Raw genomic sequence first — 24658 nt, 5'->3', positions numbered from 1 at the left:
TTTGGTGCAATGTTATATTTGGATACAAAGTTATTGTAGATTGTATTGTAAGAAATTGTACTCATGCTGTGTAGGAAATCTCTCAAATTAAACTTGAGTCAGTGTGATTCAAAATGAATTGCTTTGGTTGTTCTTGCCCTCTTTGTCTCATAGGTTGTCTGTGTTTATTACTCATGTGGGTGAGGCACTTCCATTATTTGCTGCAAAAAGTGGGATCTCATCATGCACACTGTTTATTTTGTAATTGTGTGCGTGTGTGTATGCGTGTGCATGTGTGTGTGTGTGTGTGTGTGTGTGAGATAGCTGTAGGGGAAATGGTAGGGAGGGAGGCCTTTAGAGAGGGGAGCCCGTAGCAGCAGTGGTCCCACCAGCTGCTTCCCGCTGTGTTGTTAGTGCAGTTTGGGGGACCCGCCGTGTGGTGGTGGTGGTTGGGAGGACACAGTGAGGTCTGCACTTATGTACACACACACACACACACACACACACACACACATCAGATGCTTATCCTGATCCCAAATGTGCGCCAGAATGAGATTTACAATAATCTGAGCCTCTTTAGACCTAACACCTACATACAGTAGCTCTGAGAACAAAACACAATGGGATGTTTGCATTGCTGTGTTTTGAACTGTGGAGATGAGCAGATGGGCCGCACGGTGGTCTAGTGGTTAGCACGTTGGCCAATACAGGAACAACCTAGAGATTGGGAAGACTCTCCCGATTCTCCCCTTGGACATTTCTGTGTGGAGTTTGCATGTTCTCCCCGTGTGCGCGTGGGTTTTCTCCGGGCACAATGTCTAACACAATGATGGCTTTTGTAATTCTCATACCTCCCAAAAACATGCAGGTGAGGTTAATTGGCGACTCTAAATTGTCCATAGGTATGACTGTGAGTGTGAATGGTTGTTTGTCTATATGTGCCCTGCGATTGGCTGGCGACCAGTCCAGGGTGTACCCCGCCTGTCGCCCGAAGTCAGCTGAGATAGGCTCCAGCATGCCCCCGCGACCCTAATGAGGATGAAGCGGTATAGAAAATGGGTGGATAGATGGAGATGAGCAGATGCATTCAATTCCTGTATATGCATCAAAATATGCCAGACGCCTTTACCTTTTAGAGGCTTGAAAGCAAATGTTAAGTATTTTTAAATTTCAACATTTGGCCATTAATGCCTAAAAGGAGCAATGTCCACAGATGATTGTCAAGTTTAATCCTGCTTCATGAGGGTTTCCAAATGTAACACTCCCGAATTCCCACAACCAAATGCAACGTTGGTCACAAACGATACCTTGTTGTCTGTTGCACAGCTGAATAGATGTGATGGTGCATGTCTGGATGAGATTGTGTAATAATACACTGAACCAGCCACTAGGGATGTTCCGATCCGATCTTCAGGATCGGGATTGGCTGCTGATGCTATATTTGTGAAGATCGGATAATATCGCCTTCCGCCACAAGATCAGGCCGATCCGGTTGCCGTATCATGTTCGTAACTCTGAGCCACACTCAGAGTTGCCACTCAGTGGTTGCCACTTGACTCGCCCACCCGCAAGAAGAAGAAAACGCAACACCACCATGCAGATATGTCCACGTACCGTGGTGAAGTTAGTTTCATGTTGGATACAGCGATAGTTCCCTCTCACAAATATAAATAGAGGTGTCACGAGATCTGAGATCTAAACGTGACAAGATTGCTTGTTTGGACAAAAGTTGTCTCATGAGAACAGGACAGCCAGAAGACAATCAGACTATGAACTATGGCAGTGCTACTATGAATGATAATGAACATAATATGGAAGTGGCAGCGTGCAAGGCATTATAGGAAGCACACATTAAGTGCTTTACACACACTTTTAACCCTGCAATCCAACCTACCTTGGTGTTCCTAGCATCAGTGTCAGGGAGTGACAGGTGGATGTTTTTTCCATCAAAGTTGAACAGCTTCCGTGCGTGTTAATGTCCAAGCAGACACTGTAGTACCTGTAATTCTACACTTGATCAAAGTTACTAGATTTATCAGATCAAAAGCTGCAATGCTTCCTCTGTCCACCAGAGGGTGCCAGAGGAGCCCAGAGGAAGGCTGACATCATTGCAGCGCCCCGGCAGCAATAACCAATGAAATGCTTTGCTGGGACAAAATGCATTATGGAATTAAATGAAAATAGCTGTTGTTTTTTATTTTAAACTTTCATTTTAAATATATTTTCCTTGTATATTTCTTACCTGGCTTTTTGAGTGTTAACAACAGTGACTCACCCCCCCCCCCCCCCCCAATTGGTCCAGTAAGCCCAGTCCTTGTCGGAGATCCGTGACGAGGAACGTAGTTTCGCTTAGTTGCTGAGGCCATTTAAGTTTAGAGTCTGGCTTCTCAAAACAATATGCGTTCAAAAGAGTACTACATTTGCATCACATAAATGCCTCCTCAAAAAAATTCAGACCTCACAAATCGCTCGGCGTTATATTTGTCTCCCACCATATCCACTCGGATCTTCTTCCGCGATGGAGCGCCGCGGCCATCTTGTTTACGTGTGTGTTCCACAGCGGAAGAACATGTGAGCGTCCTCACCACAAACACAAAAGGCGGGAGAAAAATATAATACAGAGTGATTTGTTAGGTCTGATTTTATTTTTGTGGAGGCATTTTTGTAATGCAAATGTATTGTATGCATATTGTTTTGAGAAGCCAAACTCTTGACTTAAATGGCCCCAGCAACTAAGTGGAACTACGTTCCTTGTAACAGATCTCTGACCAGAACCGGACCAACCGATGGGGGTAAGTCATTGTTGATGTACTACACTGCTGATAAGGATGTCATACAACTTCATGTCAAAAAATGCGAACTGTCCCTTTTAGTCACTGTGTGATGATTTTAGCGTTCTTTGTAAGATGACAGAGTGTGCCACAAAATGTCATTTTATGACGTGAACATGTGCGGTTTATAGTCCGGTGTGGCTTATATATGTAAAAATCTGGTTTTCTCTCTAAATTTAGTGGGTGCGTCTTATGCACTGGAAATGACTGGTATACACTGGTAATTTCTTTTCTGTCTAAAGAGCTCCTTGGTTTTAGTCGCTTAGCCATCCAAAATGAATGTAAATGGAGAGCTTAATCTATAATTGATTGATAGAAGTGTCCTCACATTTCATTAAGTCTCCAGCCTAATCTAAAGTGAAGATATAAATACAGTACAGTGTTCGTATAGCACCAGTGAGACACTCTCACTCTCTGCTGTCATTAGAGCATCTCTTCCTTTTGTGTCATCCGTCAGTAGTATCTTGGGATGGCTCATACAGAATATAGGGCAAAGACCCTGCCTACTTTATTATTTTTCCTTGCAAGCTTTATTATAAATAATGCACAGCCCCCCGCCCACTTGCATACACATACAAACCTCCAATCAAAATTAAGAAGCACTCAGTTCAACCTTTTTTCTTTGCCCCCCTTTTTCTCTCAATAAACTCCCTCTCTACTTACTTCTAAATTTGTCCCCTTACCCGACACCCCCCTCAAGCACTCTTTCTGTATTCCTGCTCCACACTCCCCTCCCCCTTTATCCCATTTATTTCTTTCTTTCTTTTATCCTTCACTCTCCCTTTTATCTCCCCCACCCCACCCCACCTCTTGTCCTTGTTTTAAGGATTCCTCTGTGTTTGAGGCTTCTGCAGCAGCTGATAAGACAGATGGAGAACAGAATGATAATCGCGTTGAGGCCGAGTTGCGACCCCGGAAATGTTCCGCTTGAACATTTGGCTGCCGAATGGATGTGACGTAGGCTTGTTGTGGTGTCCTCATGTGACTCCCAATCACTTTTAGTGTGTATGTTTCACATTGACTCTCATCCTCCCTGTAGCATCCCATTCTATAGCTTCAATTCCCCTCTTCTAATCAAATGTATCCTCTCGTCTCCTTTCTTTCCATCCTACCTTGTCCTTAACCACCAAGCAGAGGAGGAGGAGGAGGAGCTATCCCAAAGGCCCCGCCCCCCTGAGCTCTGACTCGCCTCTGCTGTGTGACAGTAGGAAGGTTCGGCTCTCCCCAGCATTATCTAAACACACACACGCACACACTCACACTCAGCCTATCACACACACACACATAAGCACACATGCACACAGACACGCAGCAAATGCCTCTGCCCACTCAAACCCTTCTAAAGCTGTTTTTCTGCTGGAGATCAACGACAACCAACAGCTGCCTCTGCTGAGGACAGACAAGAGGAACAGAGGGACGGGAGAAGAGGAGCAGGAGGAGGAGGAAGAGAGAGGAAAAACACCAAATACCTCTTGAACTTCTGGGTTTGTGACTCCAGCAGTCCAGTTGAGTCCAGTGAGGGAGCGTTGTCTTGGTTTCTTTTTCTATGTGACACAAGGTGGACGACGACGAAGAAGAAGAGAGAAGAGCGATCTGGAGTTCAAGCGACATACTTGGGAGTGAATGGGTTGCCATGGTTACATGCCCAGGGAGCCTGACCCGTGCAGAGTGAATGGAGGGAGCGCCCTGGACACCAAGTGACACGATAAACTAATCAAAAGGAAGTCACCGGAGAAAGAGAGGCGAAGCAGAATAAGTGGAACAGAGAGTCTCAGAATGGAGGACGGCTTTTCCAGCTACAGCAGCTTGTATGACACCTCGTCGCTGCTACAGTTCTGCAATGGTAAACATCTCCCTCTTGTTGTGCCTCCCACAGCTGCATGTTTCACTGGGCTTGACGTGTCATAGCTAGCTAGGGTGTCTATACATAGGTGAACTTGAATTCTGTGTGAAAGAGAGTTTTCTGAAGGCCGCAATCATGTCAACAGTGTGTTGTCAACAAAGTCGTCCTGATTGATGTGATGATGGGTGTGTTAGGATGGCAATGATGTGTCCATTTGTGCCACAGTACTTCATTTATTGGCAGGGAGTAAAACCATATTTCAGTTTGCTGGGTGACTAAGCAGCATGACACATCAGTATGACATCATTCCTCTAAAAGATTTATTTCCCAGCATGCTGCAAGTTCTGAAAAGTTGAGCTTTAACTATGGCTTCAAAATATTAGACAGACGCAGTCGAGTATTTTTTGGAATGCTGCACAAAGGGATTATCCTCCAACCAACTGAGCGACTTTTGCAACAGATGGACTTAAACATGCTGTTGTGGTGATGATGAGGATGACTCATTCTTCTTATATCTTCATCCTTTGTATTTTGAGCCCCCACTTGTTTCCTTTAGAGTAACAGATTTTATTGCTGGTAATTACTGTAGATCCACTTACTACTACATGTCATGTGTCATGTGTCCCTCCTAAAACATCTAAACTAATGATATGAATGGGTTGTTATGGTAATGTCATATCATGCCACAGTGGCATCGGTGTGAGTGTACATGGTCAGTTTTAATCTCTGGGGTAATGCAATTGACATTTGTGGATAATGTAAACATCAATAGTGTTTACTACACAGTACTAAGCACCAGCAATGAAGGGGAGAGAGAGTAATCCTCACTGGCCGTTAGGCACGCCAACCAGCACAATCTAATGGTATCAAACACCGTATTCAGCTTCCAGGAGGGGACTACACATAAGAGTATCATCTTTAAGGCATAATGTTTGATACTGCTCTTGTATCTGACCCCATTTGATCTATACATATCTCATGCTGTAGCTGTTGGGCGCCCATAAAGTGTTTTTTTCTTAGTACTTATTGGACAGTTACGTGGGATGCATGGCATAACCGAAGCACCACAGATGTTTTTATGTTCATCCTTTGTTAATGATATATACAAATGATATATACGCTGCCAGTCAAACGTTTGGACACATTTCCTAAATGAGAATTGAATGAGAAAGGGTGTCCAAACTTTTAACTGACAGTGTATGACTAAGGCAGTACTTCTCAAATTGGGGGGGGGGCACGGTGAACTGTCAGGGAGGCGTGAGAGGCAGGGGGTACTGTCAGTGTTACTGCAGACCTGCCAACATGTACAAATTTATCGTACTCAACTTGCAATTTGACACTTGATTACGCTTGTATGCTTCACAGCTTTCCATTTTGCTGCATTTTCTTTGTTTCAGTTTCAAGTTCAGTCTGTGCAGTACAGATAAATAAATAGATATCAGTTTCTCAATAATACTTCAAATGGGGGGTGGGGGCGTGAAAACATTTCTGTCCCCTGGGGGGGCCATAACAGAAAATAATTGAGAACCACTGCTGTAAACACTGCTGTTGTTTCCCTGAGCAGCTCCTTCAGCACCAGACTGTTACACCCACGGTGTAAGAAGGAGAGGTTCCGCAGGTCCTTCATACCGACCGCTGTCAGGCTCTACAACACCTGCACCACACCTGAACCATGTTGTAGACACTATGCTTTCTTTCTTTACACTGTTCTCTTTACTTGTCTTGCTGCTGTAACAAGTAAATTTCCCCGCTGTGGGATAAATAAATAAATACATACAATACAATACAATAAGGACAGTGCCAAGTACAGCATCGGAAACTTGTTGGTTGACCTGAAACACAGGTGCAGCATTCCCATACTAAGTTTTACATCTAGCTGTAAGGAAATGGCTGAAATGTAACCTTCCTGCTAATTACAGTGTAGATGCAGGAAGTACTTTCAGTTTGTGGCACAATAATTGGTTTAGACGCTCAGTGTTTTGGTGACAGGTGAAAAGGTTTGGCTGCCAGCGTTGGTAGCCAAGAGATTTTGTCCCATTCTGTGCTTCCAACTTTAAGGGAACAATTTGGAAAGAGGCCTTTTCTGTTGGAGCAATTAAGCAAGGTTCATGAAGGCGTGCTTTGATGAGTGTTTTCTGGAAGAACTTGAGAGCCCTGACCTCAGCACCATCAAACAGTTTTGGGATGTGCTGAAATGCAAGTCAAAGGAGTGGAAGGTATTCTTCTGTAGGTCTAATGGCCAGGTATTCTAATGTCATGTTTACTGTACTGCTGCAAACTCCCAATCCACAATTTAAGCAGTTGCTCCTTATTCGTTATTCAGACTTCTTAATTTATTGCAGGTTTGTTTGAGTCGGTGTGTGTCTGTCAGTGCTGGGCCTCCAAGCAAGAGTGACATCATGCCGTCCAGTTGGGCCCAGCCAAAATGCAATGATGTCATCCACTCCCCTCTCTGGCTCCATGTGTTGTGGAGCATCCAACCAGACTAATGTTCAGAGACTAGGTCAGCTAAACTGCAGGAACACGCGCAGGCGGCACGTTTTGTCCTCAGGAGATCGCAGCTAGCTGGCTATCTCACGCTAAGGGAAAATTAGCCTCATTACACACTCAGGCACACACACACACTGATTTCATCCAGTGAACATAGTTAGGCATTTAAGGATTGTCTTTTTTAGATGTGCTACTCAAGAGAGCAGTATTGTCTTGAATTAGTCTATGTGGAGCACCTGGTTGTAAGGTTATGTTTATTTAGCAGATCTTTTACAGAATTGACCAGTTTACTCCTCTTGGATTAGCAGTACAGTTGTCCCTTGCAATATCGCAATTCGATATCGCTCCCTCGTCATATCGTGTTTTTCAGAAATTAATTAATGAAATAATCACTATTTCGTGGCAGACTATGGTCTATTATTAGTCAGAACATATTGAAATACAAGTGATGTGTAGTATTGTGGTCACTGGGCAGCAGTAATGACACAAAACTTTGACACATTATCCTACATTACCTTAAAACTGCATGAAGTCATGAAGTCAGCCATGTCCGACATGATAGAGTGAAAAAAAGTTCAACTAAATAACAACACAGCTCATTAGCAGCTACAGACATCCAAAACAGCGTGTGCCCAGCAGAAAATTGGTGAAAAATAGCATGTTTTACGCTGTAATAAATAATACATTCTAGACCCATTGTTTCATAACAGATGATTTTGAATGATTCATTTCTTTATAATCCTTTAATTGTCCCATTGAAATGAGCACAAATATTAATCAAGGTCGCTTGACCTGTGTTACAGCCCTCCTTTGTATTCCAGTGTAATCTGCTCAGTGTACATTTTGTATCCTATTTGGAGACAAATCTGCTCCCTGATTGTATACTCCTGATGCAGCAAATACCTCTGTGGTTAATAAGAGAATACACCCGTATTAGCCTCACTGCGCCTGTAAAATTGAGAATTCAGTTTAAAATTCTCCTTCTTACATATAAAGCACTACACTGTTAGGCACCAGCAGTATATGTTAAAGAGCTCCTAGTACCGACCTAGTAAAACCTAGTTGAACACTGCGCTCCTTGAATTTACACTCCTAGAATTTTTAGAAGTAGAATAGCACGTAGAGCCTTTAGTTATCAGGCTCCTCTGTTATGGAACCATCTCCTTGACTCAATCAAGGGCAGACACCCTCTCTCTATTTAAAAGTCAACTCAAAACCCACCTTTTTTGCTAAAGCCTATGACCCTGATACACTGATATGTGTGAGAGACACTCCTCTATGTTCCTTGGACTAATATAAAGACTGGCTTCTGGCTTGATCCACCATCTTGCCCTTTACGCTATTTTTCTATCTCAGCCCAACCAGTCGAGACAGACGGCCTCCCCACAGAGCCTAGGTTCTGTTTCTTCCCCAGTGGGAGTTATTCCTTGCCTTCATCACCAAGTGCTTGCTTGTGCGGTTTCAGTTGATTCTCTGTTTTCATTGATGAGCGTGACCTTCATGTGTAAAGTGCCATGAGGTAACTGTTGTTGTGATTTGACGCTATATAAATAAATCGAATTGAATTGATTTAAAGCAGCTCTTAAACTGATGCTCACGCACACTCATGTTTATCTAGATGACACTCATGCATCCACATTCATCCTATCACCTTTTCACCTCATAATCTCTACCCAAATGTGGATCAGACATCCTTTTATCTCTGTGCTCCATGTAGTTCACCCACAGGCACACTGGCACAGCCCCCAGTGGCACAACCCAACCTCCCCCCCCCCCAGCACCACAGGGATAGTTTGACACTCTGTGGGTGGGGGTGACAGTGACACAGCTCCATCTTGCACCCTCTCTTAGGCCTCAGTCCAACAACCACGTCTGATGATGGCACATGTACATGGATTAGAATTAAATCCCCCGCACACGCTACAATATGCAGGAGCCAATTGAGCCTAGAAGGGAGGAGGAGGAGGCGGACTGGGTATTGTTCCAGCAAAGCACCCCGGGGAGTAGAACGGCCAAGTTTAGCATCCATTGTCTTATGATTTCTGCAGTTTGCATCCAAATTGTCACAGCGGCCCACACATTTCCTTTATTTATAGTATTGTGGGCAAATGTTTTAGAGTGGAAACATGAAACGAGCCTATAAATTGAAGTTCCACTGCTCCACTGAAGAACTGACCCACCATGCTGATACGTCCTGAGGCCTCCACTCAAATAATGTCGGGATCAAACGGAAAAGGACATGAGTCTCTCTCTGACATGATTCATCTGTAACATGTACCAGAGCAGCCGTCTGATACATATCGACTTGAACCTGAGTATCTCCTCTACTACTGCTGATTCATTTAACGTCTGAGATCGATTTCCTGCAGTCCGGCATCGGTGAGTGCTCACACCATGCACTCTCCGTTTGCCTCTCTGCAGCTATCCCCACGCTCACTATTTCCCATGATTACTTCAATTTTTCATATTTTTGTCTTAGCGTCCCTTCATTTGCTTTACCTACCAGCCATTTCCCCCCCTCTTCTCATTTTCCTCTCACAATTCTCTCAACTGTTTGATCTTGTGAGAATGCTCCACCCTCGAGCGCTTCTTTATTTTTAATACCTTCAGAAATCTAATGATATAGAAGTTGACTAAGAAGACTAGTGACGTTTGCGCCTGTCTCCTCTTATCTCCCTCTAGTTTTTTTGCTCCTGATAAGCATTTACCTTCTGCTTTGTCTTTCATTTTAGGGAGCCAAACTTGCAACACTTAGGCAAAGTGTGCCCATTAAATGTGCACATGATGCAGCTTGTGGTACAGTGCATGTCCGAGGTCACGTGGAAGCTGTCCAGCGTTTTGATGAGATGACCATACTAACACTTGACCCCTTCACGCTACCGTCTCAACCATCGTGATGCAACTAGCTGTAAATTCTTATAACTCGCAAAATGGTGTCCGCATTCTCATTTAAAAAGCATTTCACTGTGAACGGATGCTTAGCGGAAGAAGCAAAGAGCTTTCCCTTCTTCTCTGATCTTTTCCTGCAATGGCACACATCCGTGCAGCCTCATCCTCTGACCCACTAAAACAATCATGCATGCTAAGTAGGGAATGTGCAAGCTCCTGCGTTTTAAATATACCAAGTGTGAATGTGTGTATGTGTGTCTGACCAAGCTTGTCATAGTGTCCAGCTTCAACTTCTGCGTGTGTGCGTGTGTGTGTGTGTGTGTGTGTGTGTGTGTGTGTGTGTGTGTGTGGGCGTGTGCGCGCGCCTGTGTAGGGCAACAAGGTCACTAGTCCTGGAGCATGATGTCATGCATGCATAAAAATACCATGAAATAGCCAGAAACAGAAGGCAGGATGCTTCCACTCTACATGGAAACATGAGATGTGCTCAGCACAATATCGACTTTTACTTGCGGGGGAGGGATACTAGTCATAAATCACACGAGTCAACAAAATCCCAAAGAGACGTCATTATTTTTAGTCGCTATTTGTCTCTACTGCGTACACTGTCATCAACGCTGTTCATACAAAACAGGGGTAAAATTCTGGCGCTATGGATGTGAAAGTAAATAAATGTCCAGTTGCAGTACTTTTAAATGGTGACGGGAATTACTTTTATCATGCACTTTTCATTTACATATCTCCAGCTGACAATAGAGGGGCAGTGGACCTCATTCTCCAATAGACTCTTCCAGTTCCGTTCCCACAGTGAATGCTACAGGACTTCAATCCATTTCATTCCACATGCCATCCAGCTCTACAATACCTCACCTGTCCGTAAAAGATAATTCACAACATTATTGCTATGTACTGCCTGCCCTCCCTTGTTTAAAGTGTAAATGTACTTGTACTTAACATATTCTTAAACACTATTTATAAATACGCAAATCTTTTTTTTTTAAATCTTATATTCTTTTTATTTTGTTATATTTTACTCATATTGCATTGCATTTCATTTAAGCATGTTTTTCTTTTTCTTCTGCAATTGAGCTACTGTAACCAAGTAATTTCCCTTGTGGCTCAATAAGTCGTAAGTTCACCAAACCCTCATATCTGTAACCGACTGTATCAAAGATACAGTCACAATGACCCTGCGAGAATTAGCTTGATTCAATTCATGCTAATTCTCCTCATCAGCATACTGTGTCTATTGAGGTTAAAGTCATGGCTCATTGATTTGCTTGTGGTAACTTTTCCAGGTTCTGGCCAGGAGATCAGTTGTAATGCAAACAGATACAATTCACCTCTATGTGCCTGTGATGCAGTTCCCAGAGGGTGCTCCAGCACCCTAATTGGTTTCTTCCATCTGCCTTTAATGGGAGAACCGAGTGAAACCTCCGGTCCAAGTGTGTGTGTTCAGCCTGTCGGGGGAGAAAGGGAATGGTCCCATTAGAAAGTCCATTAAATATAGATTAATCAACAAAACAGGTGCAGGGATAGGCCTGCTACGATAACAAATTTTGCTGGTCAATAATTGTGCTTCAAATTATCATCGATAATCCATCTTATTGTCAAAATCTTTTTAGACCATTTTTGAATTGTCATGAGAAGTGTAATTCAAATGGGAACCACTAGATGCTACTCAAGTATAGCGTACCTGTGTGAGCCACATTAGCTCTACACAGAAGTTTCCTGTATGCAAGTTGTTTAAAATGTATGTCATATAACTGTATTGAATGGTTGCATTTCTTTTGCAATGTAGCGTGCGACACTGTCTGTGATCACGCACCATTTTGCTCTGTTTTGTTTATATTTACATTGCTGACCAAACGCCTCAGTAAGCGCTGACTGTCAGAACGAAGGTAATTTTTTTTTCCCCCCAGGTGAGAAAACTGTCCGGGTCGCTCATCTGTGTTCATGTGCTCACCTTGTTCATTCTGTTTAAAACCAAAATATTCCCACACTGGTGCCACTGGCCTTAGAAACCATCGCTTCTGTGCCTTCATTCATGTTAGCGCATGCTGTCTCACGAGGGCCACTTACTAGAAGCCCCTCCACTCGCTTCGTTTATTCCACATTTGAAACCAATGCGCAGAGGCAGAGTGAACCCTCTTGTCATCCAGCCTGTGTGGCACAGACAGACGAGCAGATGAAACACACACACATACACGCACATGTCAATTTATTGAGGGCATCATAATTATCGACCTGTTTTTTTTAATTGTTCGATTTAATTGATTTCTTGATTATTCTATGCAGAAATATGAGGGAAGAAGGCTAAATTGGTTTATGGTATACAATTATGAATGAGCAAAACTTCAGTGTGGCCAGTTTTATTTACATTTTAACTGGTTTGACATCTATGCAAATGTCAAAGCAAATGTCAATGCAGAGCTAGCATCACTGTAGCATCGCAGGATCATGATTGCAATATGGCTACAGCATCTGTAACCTTTTATATGGCCTATTTGACCTCAACACAATCAGTCTTCATTGCCCCTCTTTCAAATGATACGTTTGCTGAAATTTCAACCTCCCCTGGTAATCACAGCCAGCAGAACACAAGTGAATTATGCCTGCTTTGGATGGAACAAATAACACCACCATAGGCAAATAGATGTAATCTTTTATGTTTTACTTGGATCAGACTTTGGTCAAACGTAACCAGTCACCTCCTCACTACAAGTCAACTAGCACAGCATATTCTTCCCTGATGAGAGGAAACTGGGACTAAGCTTTTGTTGTGTAATAATGGCATCTGCATCCAGCAGTACAGCTGTATGTTCTCGACCCTCCAGATGGTGTCGATACTGTTGGCTGAGGTTCAGTTTTCTGACAGTGTCTGGCACTTGCAAACACAGTTTCCCATAACAACAGTGTAAAGTGGACGGAACAACACATGCTCACTGGGTGGAACAAATGTCTCATCCCTGTCTTTCTTGCTGGCTGTTTGTTACTGAGGGACAAAGGCTTGTTTCATGTCAGCAAAGGTTGAGTTTGACAGAGACGTTTGTGCTGGTGCCTGGAACCGCTGCCAAGCTTGACTCGGTGCTTCTGTGGTCTGTTTCTGTCGTTAAAGTCATGCAGCAGTAAGACTAGGTAAACGCCGTAAGTGTCTCTGCTCACTGTATTGCTACATTGTAATCTCAGTTGAGTTCTTGTATAACGTTCAGGCTGGCATTTAAACCGAAGGCTACTGAATACTTTTATGGAAGAGTGCCAATTCAAAGCCAGAGGTGTTTTGCACGCTGTTTGTTAGCAACATAATGCAGCATAATAACACCCCCCGAGCAACAAAAATAACAAAAACTACACAACCAATTTCCACTAAGTTTTTCAGAGAGAAAGAATGTTTTACCAAGGAGAACACATTCAGTTGTGGTGCAAATACAAAAAGAGTGATTATGGAACCGTCCCCCTAACTCTAGAATGCACCAAGAATTAGCCTTTCAATTGTCTTTGATTTCTTTGAAGGAATTTATCTCTTTTTGCTGTTTGAGTCACAATAAAACTAAATTGCTAAACTAAATTGTATGCATCCCGTCTTGTCTTACATAAATGTCCCAATATTTTAGTCCACTGAGTGTATGTTTGCAGAAAATGTGTTTCTGGCAGCTACAAGGTGGGGGAGTTGTGTTCAGTTTGACCTCTGTGTGACCTCAGGAAGGATGTAGTCAGTGGGAGGAAGAGAGGGTTAAACTAGCTCATAGAAGCACCGTATAGCATCCCACATGGGAGTCATTTGGCGTTGCGTCTTGCTCCAATCTCTTTATGACCTCTCCATCCACTTCTCTTCAGATCTCAGAGTCTGGTTTTGACATGAAAACAAGCTTCAAGCCATTATGCTGTTGTCTTGCTCTTTAATGTCGACTGAGGTGGCGACGTTGGATGGCTTCCCTTCCTTTCTGCCACCTCTTGTCTGTTCAAAGCTCTTTAAGTCTCTGTCCAGCGGGAGCCGTCAGGCGACTTGGAAAAACAACCGTCTGTCAGCCTAATGTCGGTATGTTGATTTCATACACTGGTGTGTGCCTTACATTCAGTTTGTTTTGATTTTCAGCTCAGTGTTCTGTTGAGACATGCATGTGGTTTGATAACATCAGTGGGTTGAAACTTGGACCAACGGTGACGTTAAATCATCCAACTGCATCTTCTCCTGGTTGCTTATGAAACCCTCAAAGTTTGTACACCACTTGTATATAATGGAGTCCAGATTTCCATTAGTGAAGCTTGCGTAATGTTATTTGTAAGAATGACTCTTGGGTCTTGGGAGAAATGTATTTCCTGGTCGCATTATACAAAGCAGCTGGTGTGGTGGAAGAACATTACCTTGTCGGAATTAAAACCTTTTGCAACGAGATAAAGGAGCCAGCAGTTGGATGTCGGTACCTTCCTGTAATTATAAAACAGGAATTACTGTCACGGTGTTGTGACAGGCTGTTTCACATGGCCCTTCACAGTCTTTTGTTGAGTCTGTTGAGATGCTGGCATATTCCCTGCGGCACTAAAACAAATATCTCACTGAAACTTAATTTTTTAAATCTTACCGAGACATTTTGGACAATTCCATGCTTCTGACTTGCGGGAATTGTTTGAGAAAGGGCCTTTTTTTTACAGCATGACTGTGCCCAAGTGCATAAAGCAAGGCCCCTGTAGTCATGCTTGGTTGAGCTTCATGTGGAAGAACATGAGAGCCCTGACCTCAACCCCATCAAGATTCAAGATTCAAGATTCAAGATTCAAGAGAGTTTTATTGTCATGTGCATAGTACAACAGCAGTTATACCATGCAATGAAAATCTTATTCTGTTCATTCTCCCAAGAAAAGAAAGAAAACAAATGAAAGAATAAGAACATAAGACAACTCACTCTTCTGGTTGAAGAGACAAAAATGACCAAAAACCTCTAAAACCTTGTAGTCAGGCTTTGTGTAAAATACGGTTAACATAATAGCATAGACCAAGATGTGAAATTGTTTCCCCTCTGCAGCCACAGCCATTGCCAACTTAGCTATTTGACATCCTTTAATATGTTGATAATTGTTGTTTATGAGAGGACTAAAAGGGTAAATGGATCAGAACACGTGTGCACTCTCTACAATACATTATTGATGTCAGTGATGATGGTGCATCACTCAGAGAAGTGCTCTTTGTTTCTTCAGGGATGGGAAATAAGAAATGCTCATCCTCATTTTCCTCCATTACTGGATCCACCTTATAAAAAAAAAAGCCACCTTATAATGCAGTATTAGGTGCAGTGTAATAATAATAATGATAATAATATGGGTAATACAGTCTATGCCCTGGCCTCATTTGGTTTAATACTGTTCTTTTATTGGCATGAACGCTGTTGTCCCATGGTGTGCATGCTAATGGATTTGTTGTTAAACACCTCACTAATAGTGACTCTCGGGCTAGCATCTGACCTGATAAGCATTCTGTCTCGTTACTGTGAAAAATGTAGACTTCCTTCAAATGTTTTATCTGTCGAATAGGTGCTAAGCATTGATGCTTGCACAGAGCTGCATAATGAATGGGCCCATGACAATCCATCTTTGTACCCCTCAGACCAGTGATACTATTATGCAGCCATTGTGTTTTGCCTGAAAGAGCAGACCAGGGACAGATGCTTATTAGATACTGTAGTTGTAGCTTTATTTTGGGATAGTCACTCACAAATGAACATGAAGAAGCGCTGCTTCAAAGAACGCACCTCAGGTGAGCAGATATTTTTAGACGACTTGAAAGTTAAGCATGTAGAAATTTGCAGCCGCATGCATTAATGGGAGAGCTATGTTATATGCAGTTTTGTCAGAGAGGTATAAATGTAACACTGTGTCTATTGTGATTGTAGTTCACGGTGGTGTAGAACTGCACCACATCATATGAGCTTAAATGCTGTGTTTATTTGGTGTTTATTTACGTAAACCACAAAGAAGATGCCATAAATGGAGAGAGTCTGTTATTTCTGAAATTTGAGAACTCATTATATATGGAAACTTTAATTTTTTCTCACTTTAGTAATGACTTGGAGTGTATGACAAAGAGGAAAGAAAAAACACGGTCATTTATGAACAAGCATATTGCACACACGCAGTAGCAGGGAGCAAACTGCAAAGCCAGCATGAATACGGCTGATGAGTTCATTGTAAATAACAGTACGGCAAGTGTAACACGCATGAGTTTCACACGAATCACTGAGTAGCACAAGCAACATTATGAAGCACATACAGAGGTAGATAAAGTTGCTGGCTGCTAACCACTCATGATACTTCAGATGCAGCTACTGCCATCTGGTGGATACCACCACAGCTGTTTTTTGATGTGGCGCTAATTAGAGAGCCTGGACTCATTTGCTTTTGTAGAGCATGCACCCAGCGGCAACCGAGTGACTCGGTTGTTAATTGAATACAGGCGTTAATTGGAGCGCTAAAGAGGCAGCATCATAATGTTGATTGGTTCAGTCTACATATAGAGGCAATTTGTACTTTTGAGGGTCAGTAAAAAAAATCCAGCAGATCTTAAAAGGGTTTTGCACACCTTAATTTGCATAATTTTTACATTTTATCTGGCTAGTTCCCAATTTGTATCCTCCACAAGCTGGAAATGCACCAACTTGCCATTCTCCCAAAGGTCTTCCCTGGCAGAAATGATTTAAAATCTAAATCGATTTAATGTTTGTCCTTCAAATGAATGTATTCAAATGAGCGTCTGATGAAAAACATTTGTTTGTTGTCATTTTCACCATCTTGTCTGTAATAAACCACTGTTATACTTAACTGTTGACAATATTATACGCAAGTCAAGCGCTTCCTTCCATTTCCATAATCTTAGCAGGCGGCCTGGTTGAAAGGCAGCTCGCTCCTCAGAGGGAGCGCACACAGCAGATCTGCGTAATCACCAGATGTTTGCCCTCCAATGCATAATTCATCTGATTGTTAGTGCAAGTCTGCTGAAAAAAAACACAGCAGTGATTTACATTTATATTTGATCAAGTGACTGCGGCACCAAAGTCTTCATGAAGTGCGTGTGTAGTGTATAATGTGTATATGTGCGTAAATGAAGTGGACTGCCTCTTATCAGCGTGTCAGAGGTGACAATCATGTATAATGTGTGTTTTCACGGAAAGGATGGAAAACAATTGATGTTCTTGTTTTGATCTTCAGAAACTAAATATAATATACAAATATTACACTACTGTGCAGACTCATCTGACTGTGTTTCCTCAGATGATAGTGCATCCGCATCCAGCAGCATGGAGGTCACAGACCGCATCGCCTCCCTGGAGCAGAGGGTCCAGATGCAGGAAGACGAGATCCAGCTGCTCAAGTCCGCTCTGGCCGACGTGGTCCGCAGGCTCAACGTATCTGAGGAGCAGCAGGCCATGAGCTCACGCCGAGGGCCCACTAAAGGTGAATAGTTACATAGTTTGAACAGACACTGCTTGATTTTGGCTGGAAGGTTGATCTACTTCTCCTGGACTGAGCTGTGTTGTATGTATTGTGCGTCATGTACGTAGAGCCTACTTTGATGAGAAAGTCTCCTTCAGCAGACAGCCATGTTGGGAGGTCAGGTAGGCTGATGTCTGCACCGACAAGGCCTGGTGGCGTTTGTGTGAGCGAGCACATTTCTGTCACTGCTTGCTATAGTTGTGTCAAATTGTGTTCACTTTGATGCACACAGTTACTTTTGGTATCACACTGTTTGACGTCAGCACACTTTGACCTTAGTTCTGTCATGCTGTTTTCCCTACAATTAATTCTAATTATCAGCTACATGTTGCAGGCAGTGCAAGCCATGAAATAAAGTTCCATCCATCAATTTTCTACACCTTTTGTTCTCATTAGGCCTATCCTAGCTGACTTCGGCCGAGAGGCGGGGTACACCCTGTACTGGTCACCTGTCAGTCGCAGTGCACATGTAGACAAACAAAACCATTCACACTCATATTCACGTATAAGGACAATTTAGAGTCGCCAATTAACTTAACAGGCATATTTGTGGGATGTGGGAGGAAGCTGGAGAAAACCCACGCATGCTAACTACCGTGTGGCCATAAAGTACCGTATTGATGCAATTATAAGGAATTAGCATCATAATTCCTACTCTGTTGTTTAACTTGTACAACCATTGAGATACTTTCTCCAATCAGGTCTCCAATCGGGTCCAATAAATGTCTACAACCTGCTATATACAGTAAAGTGCTGGTAAAGTATGGTAATTCTAACATTTAAACAATAAAACATTACCAGCCAAGCTCACACTATAGAAAAAAAATAGCTGAGTCTCATTGCTAACTAGGAACAAGCTCCATTGCACTGATTGTTGTTGCGTTATATGTCATCTTGCCAAAGAAGTAGTCCGACACAAGAAAACACAAGTGGAGAGGATACAACATTATTAACATGTTAATTTTTCCACTCTGGGGAACCTCACTCCATTCACTTTTCACCTGTCTGTGTTGTAGGTTGTACATTTATGGAATTGCAAACGAGTTGGACCAAAATTATTCATTTAAGTCATGAACATTAGAAACATCAAATAACACATGATTGATAAAATATCCACCAACAGAAGATGCCCATGCCTTGCTCATCTATGCGAGTGTTGCCTCTCATAAGTCAGTTTAGCTATTTGTTACAGAAAAAGAAAAAAACATTTTTTTAGGTTTTGTCCTCCAACATTTGTGTTGAGAGCTGGTGGATGACTCAGGGATTTTTTTTTTATTCTTACTGCTGCAGCAAGACAGCAGGCTGCCTGGAAGACAGCAATCCTCCTAAAAGACAAACACACAGTTACTTTCTTTAACGCACTGCACAATTACAACCCCTGTTCACCCTCTGCTGGATAATTACGACATGAAAGACAACAATGGTGTGAGTGGTGCGTGTCTGCCCCGTGAAACTGTCTATTAAATATTTATCACCACAGGAAAAGCTGCATCTTTGTGTTTTATATGCTTGCCTTGGCTTCTGGCACGTGTATTTGTGTGTGCATGCGCCTTTAGTGTTAATGACCCATGCTGTATTTGCATGGATCATTTGTTGCAATAGCTTAAAACAGAAGTGTTATTAAATGATGATCTGTCTTTTTTATGATGGTGTTTGATAACAACCAAAGGAAGCATTTGACCCCCTTTATGTCTTAAAGGAGCAAGATCTCAGTACCTTAGTGAGTAAAAACAACAGTTACGTTCTCATGTTCCTTTTATTCTCATATTTTTGCCAGCTCGGCCAATGATTGCCACCTTGCCGTTACGGCCCTCAGTGAACAACGGGACCGTCCTACCAAAGAAAGGCAGTGGCACTCTGCCCTCCCCATCTGGATCCGGATCCAGAAAGGACACCAGCACACCATCCAGCAGAAGGTGAGCAAATTAAAAGAAACCATTTAGAAAATTAATCAAATTCACCAGGGAATTGCGATGCTGAATTTTATTGGCCACTCACACCGGACACTTGGCCAGGTTATAGGGTAATGTATTTTTACACTTTCCAGACATTTTACTTGTCTCCAGACATTTAAAGGTCTTGTCACACCACTGTGATGTCTGATCATTTCTACCATAAATCCTCACATCTATTGCTTTGTCGCCAGTGGCCACTGACATCGAGGCACATAAACAACAGAAGAGTGTGTTTCTGTGTGTGTTCATGCATAATTGGGGTGCCAGTGTTATCAGGGGAACAATAACCACCTTCGTCCCTGGATGACATTTCCATAATGAGATGAATCCCAGCACACTGCGATGACTAAAACTCTTCCTATTGTTTTTATCTGTGGACCTTTCATTTCTGTGGCCGAGTCATGCAGGGGATGATCGAGTTGTGCGAAACTTAGTTTAAGGTCTACAAAATGACAGGAAATGAATAAAAGCTGTGTTATTTGCAAGACATTTAAATAAAATAAAATGTCACTGCTTTAATTTGGCAACATGTGGCTTTTTATCTCCACCAAAAAAAAAACAAAACACTTTGCTAGTTGGCAAGATTGCAGGATTATGCTAAGTACTTCAGCAATGCAAATCGCTTAGGGGTTTTTTAAAATCCCTTTTCTCAGTTAAAATCGAATTATTTATATTTCTATAATTTCTAAGTAAAGCAAAGAGTATTTTTGACACATAATCGATATACTGTACAGTGGGAAAGCTAACTCTGAGCACACTCAGCATGTTCATAAGTTACATACAAATGTTGAAACTGTACAACACTACAAGCCAATAGTTGGTGTTAAGGGCCTGTCGTCTTGCTTATTTAGCATAAGCTGAGTGCAAAGCCTATGGAGGCTTTGGGAATGTCTAAAATGTGCTCTGAAGGAAGGTTGTTAATTTTTCGATCAAGTACAGCTCTGCTTCAGTGATTCATGATTTTCTCCTGAGGGGATAGGACTTAAAGGACAGGAGCTTTAATTGACAGATGTGTGAAATATTAGGATTTAATATTAGTGGTACATTCCCTTTGTTCCAATCCTATCCCCCAAATCTGATAAAGCCCCTGTACATATTGTCAGCTTATAATAAGATGTGCAGTTTGTCTCCTTTGTCTCTACCAACCAGAATTCTTTCTCCACTGCTCAGGTGAGCACGTCACCATGTCCCATGTCCCATGTCCTAATTTAACATTACTAGTTGCTATAACCTAATATGGTCATCAATTATGACAATAACAGGCTTTTAATACATTACTTTTCACTCACTGTTTAATCAGTGTCAAGATTGTACTAAAAATGCATACTCACCACTACGCCTGCAGTCCAATATGTATTATACCTCCAGGACTAACTCGGTAAAGAACAGTTTCTTTCCATCTATTTTTAGTTCTCTTTGATAGCAAACAAATGCACACGGCTCCTGAAGGGACCGCAGCCAACTAACCGTTTTAGAATTTGAATAGTTGTTTCTTTCACAGAGTGGATTAGGTGACTGAGTCGACTGAATTGCTGATGGAGGCTTTTCATTGTGTTAAATAGGCCAGCTGTCTAGAGTGGCCCAATATGCAGACTTGATCAGGTTCAGCAGGTGCACGGAGAGTCACAAAGACACGAAAACATAAGTAATCTTTATTATATTCTGGCTCTCCCTCTGCTAATCTGTTATTCTATTCGTAATTTTAGCATAATGTATATTTTAATGTGATTACGTACATTTTAAATATTTGAATATGTATCTTACCAATTCAGAAATTTTACTTAAATTAATAATCGTCAATGTTCTCATCGCGATGTATCTAAGAATCGATTATTTCCCCCACCCCTAATATATATTTAGTATATTTATAAATATGAGTATTGATGTAAATTTTACATTGTATATCAGGCGTGCAAACACTTTTTCAGCCTGCAAGTTGCCAGTCAAAATGGTCTAGGAAAACATATACTGTACTGTATATGAAATATAACCAGTAAGCTCTGAAACTACCACTGTTTACTAAATACTAAATAATATTTCACATTCACAAAGTTACAGGTAGTAAAAATAGTTTATCTCGATCAACAATTCACAATTCAATTCAATATGGCAATAAAAGTAATAACCTGTTATTCCTCCAAAAGTTTAGAAAACACATTTCTATAATGGAGTTCAGGACACAAAGCCTAGCCATCAAACAATTGATTGTTTTGCCACATAGCTAGCCGCTACAAGTGAACAGATAACTTTTGTTATAGATATAGGCATCTTACCGCTGAGTTAAGTTAGCCGTAATAAGAATAATAAAAATGAAATTTGCATTTCCGTGTGTCGACGGCTGTTCACCATTTACTTTGCCGTAGCGGCGCAACAGCAAATCAAGAGGGTAGCTTAATGTCAGCTGACTTTCATATAAAGTATGTCGTTGTATATCTACAAAGTGACATTTATGACCTGGGTGATGAATGTGATCGACCAGTAGCTCGCGATTGACCTAATGGCACCCCTGATTTACAGTATCCAACCCCCCACTGTATATCTGCTGTCTTCCCTCAGCACCGTGAGGAGAGCCAACTCCAACGAGCATGTGGGTTCCCTCACACGCAAAGATTCGGGCGACTCCAAGGGCAACAGAACTCGCGCAGGATCCACAGGAAGCAATTCCAGCGGCAAAAGAAGTGACAGGTAACAAATGTTGGTGACAGATGAGCGAGCTCTTTTTAATTAACGTCCACCAAATCAAACAAAAATGTCCATGTTGGAGATGTGCAGGGGCGACGTGCTGATTGACAGTTTGCTCATTTACTTTACAGCAAGCAGAGGGACCCAGTGTTCAACACAGGTAAGAGCTGAAGCCTGGTGACTGTGCTCCTTTGTAGTGTAGCACCATGGTAACATTTAATGAAGGCTTTTACACACACATTCTGCTCAGAGCCTTCCACTGTTAGTCGCATGTCAATGTATTTTTAGATGACAAATGCACATCTTATTGTGGAATTTCTTCTTCCATCATTCATTCTCTTTTAAGTTAACAAGTACACTTCATTCATCACTTCATTTTCATCCGTGTTGTATTTTTGACACATTTTCTCTACATTGTTTCAATTAAACATTCTGATGTGGAAAAAAAAAGTTTTTCATTTCAACGACTTGATGTTGTTCTGCAGCTTCGGCTTCTTTAGCTATTCTCATTACGAGGAGGAAAGCAAAATATTCTGTGCTATAATCACCTTTTAAACAATAGCAGAAAACCAGACAAATGGTCCTGAATATCAAATAAGAAGAGCATTGATTGCACTTCCAACACCAGTATGCTATTGATTTTTGTGTAAATTGAACTGCTAATTTCAATTTGGTGAACACACCTCCAGATGAGGCAGCACCTTTGTAAAGCATCCGTCGACTCCAAATTTGCAATGCCATACTATCGTTATAAAATAGATTACATGTAAACGGATGGCACAATATTTTTCAATAAATGACCTTATTTGTGCTGCCTCTGTCCACCAGAGGGAGGCTGACATCATTGCAGCGTCCTGGCAGCAATAACCAATGTTTTGCTGAGACGAAATGCATTAATGGATCAAGTTAAAATAGCTGTTGTTTTTTTATGTTAAACTCGTATTGGTACTTGCCTAGTATATTTCTTACCTTGCTTTTGAGTGTTAAGTTGCTGCGTGATTATTTTAGCGTTCTTTGTAAGACGACACCGTGAGTCAGACTGTTATATTGAGTAATGACCTCCTGCGATTTCCAAATGGTTGACAAGCTCGTGAGTTTTTTCATAGCTTGTGTTTGGCTCCTAAAAAGCTATGTGGTCCTCACGGACTTGTGTGCGCCACAACATGCCATTTTGTGATGTGGACATGTGCGGTGTGTCTTATTCACTGGGAAATACTGGGAAGCAACATTAAGGATAGACGTGTTGATGAACAAATTGAGTCAGAACATGCACTCACATGTTATGACAAACCAGGAAGTGAGGAAGCCTTCAGACCCCTCACCTGGTGCTTGTGTCTCTCTGTGTGACCTTTACAAAGGGATGCGACGTGTGACCCACTGCAAAGGTATGCCCCTCCCCTAATAGTCTGTCCTTTTGCCTTCCCATCACTCCCTCTCCCGGGATTCACAGCTCTCTGGACACTGCTGATCATTTGATTATAATCAGGGTAGATGCTCCACTGCATCCAAAATCATGTCCTTAATGATCAGAGAGCTGTTAAGACAGGAGCAGGAGTGGCTTACTAAGCTCTCATTGTGTTTGCTTTATTGTTTTGAGAGCATATTAACAAACTTATCCACATGCAGACAAGCTAGCTCACCGACACTCCCACTGTGACTATACTTCACGTGTGAGCCTCACTTTAGCGCCACTTCAGACGATGTTCCTGCTGGAGTGTCTGCCTGCTTCGCCATCCCTCCGTCGCCATAGTAATGACACAAATACTTCACACGCACGCGCTCCCTTGCAGTGGTTTTGAGCTTTAATCACGCCGCAGTTTGGAGATTGTAGATCTGCCACTGCCCTAGTTATTTGCATTGCAAACAAGCTCAGTTTTATTTGCTTGTGCTTTTAGAAGTCTTACGTTGTATTTGAATGTTCTTTCAGTTAAGTAGTCACAGTGACCAAGTATGTTATTTTGAAAGCCTTCTTTCGTTATAGTTACAGTATCTCACACAAGTGAGTGCACCCCTCACATTTTATTAAAATCTTCTTCACAAGGGATGGCACTATAAATGAAACCTGGTTTTACCTTTAGAGTAGTCAATGTACAGCTTGTATAGCAGTGTAGCTATACAGGTGCTCGCAAATGGTCTCATCCCGGGACCCATTTAGTTGCAGCCCACGTTAATTTAAGTCAAACCAAGCAAATGTGTGTGTTTTTTATTGCTTATGCCATATTTGTACATATTAATACAAATAATTAAATGTCCAAAGTGCATTTTAGAGAATTTATTAAGAGGGTTTTTTTTTTTTCAAGCAAAGGAGGGGGAACATAACCGCATGCTTCTAAATAATGCATAAATGAAAATTAAATATGATAATTGTGCTATATAGCACCACAAAATGAGATATTTGACTTATAACTGTGCAATGATTATATACCAAGGAGGAAGATGGCTAAAATATTGCCCAATTTTACTTCAAAATACATTTTAGAAAACCAGACACTGATTGATTGTAT

At 41.8% G+C, this 24658-nt stretch overlaps 1 protein-coding gene across 4 annotated transcripts in view; it reads left to right on the top strand.

The window, feature by feature from the left end:
• eml1 (EMAP like 1) overlaps window positions 1-24658 on the top strand; it is a 37408-nt gene that overhangs the window by 4226 nt on the left and 8524 nt on the right. For 2 of the 4 annotated variants that reach the window (XM_054797181.1, XM_054797180.1), the window contains exons 2-8: window positions 3942-4653; window positions 17296-17478; window positions 17586-17639; window positions 19295-19433; window positions 22029-22157; window positions 22286-22314; window positions 23513-23539. In XM_054797181.1, coding sequence (XP_054653156.1) covers window positions 4587-4653; window positions 17296-17478; window positions 17586-17639; window positions 19295-19433; window positions 22029-22157; window positions 22286-22314; window positions 23513-23539 — 628 coding nt within the window. In that variant the 5' untranslated portion in view covers window positions 3942-4586. The remainder of the gene's footprint in view (window positions 1-3941; window positions 4654-17295; window positions 17479-17585; window positions 17640-19294; window positions 19434-22028; window positions 22158-22285; window positions 22315-23512; window positions 23540-24658) is intronic. The other 2 variants (XM_054797183.1, XM_054797182.1) reach the window with 2 other exon arrangements.

This window comes from Dunckerocampus dactyliophorus, chromosome 13 (genome assembly GCF_027744805.1).
Source record: "Dunckerocampus dactyliophorus isolate RoL2022-P2 chromosome 13, RoL_Ddac_1.1, whole genome shotgun sequence".
Lineage (NCBI taxonomy): Eukaryota > Metazoa > Chordata > Actinopteri > Syngnathiformes > Syngnathidae > Dunckerocampus > Dunckerocampus dactyliophorus.
This window is presented reverse-complemented; position numbering and strand designations above follow the sequence as displayed.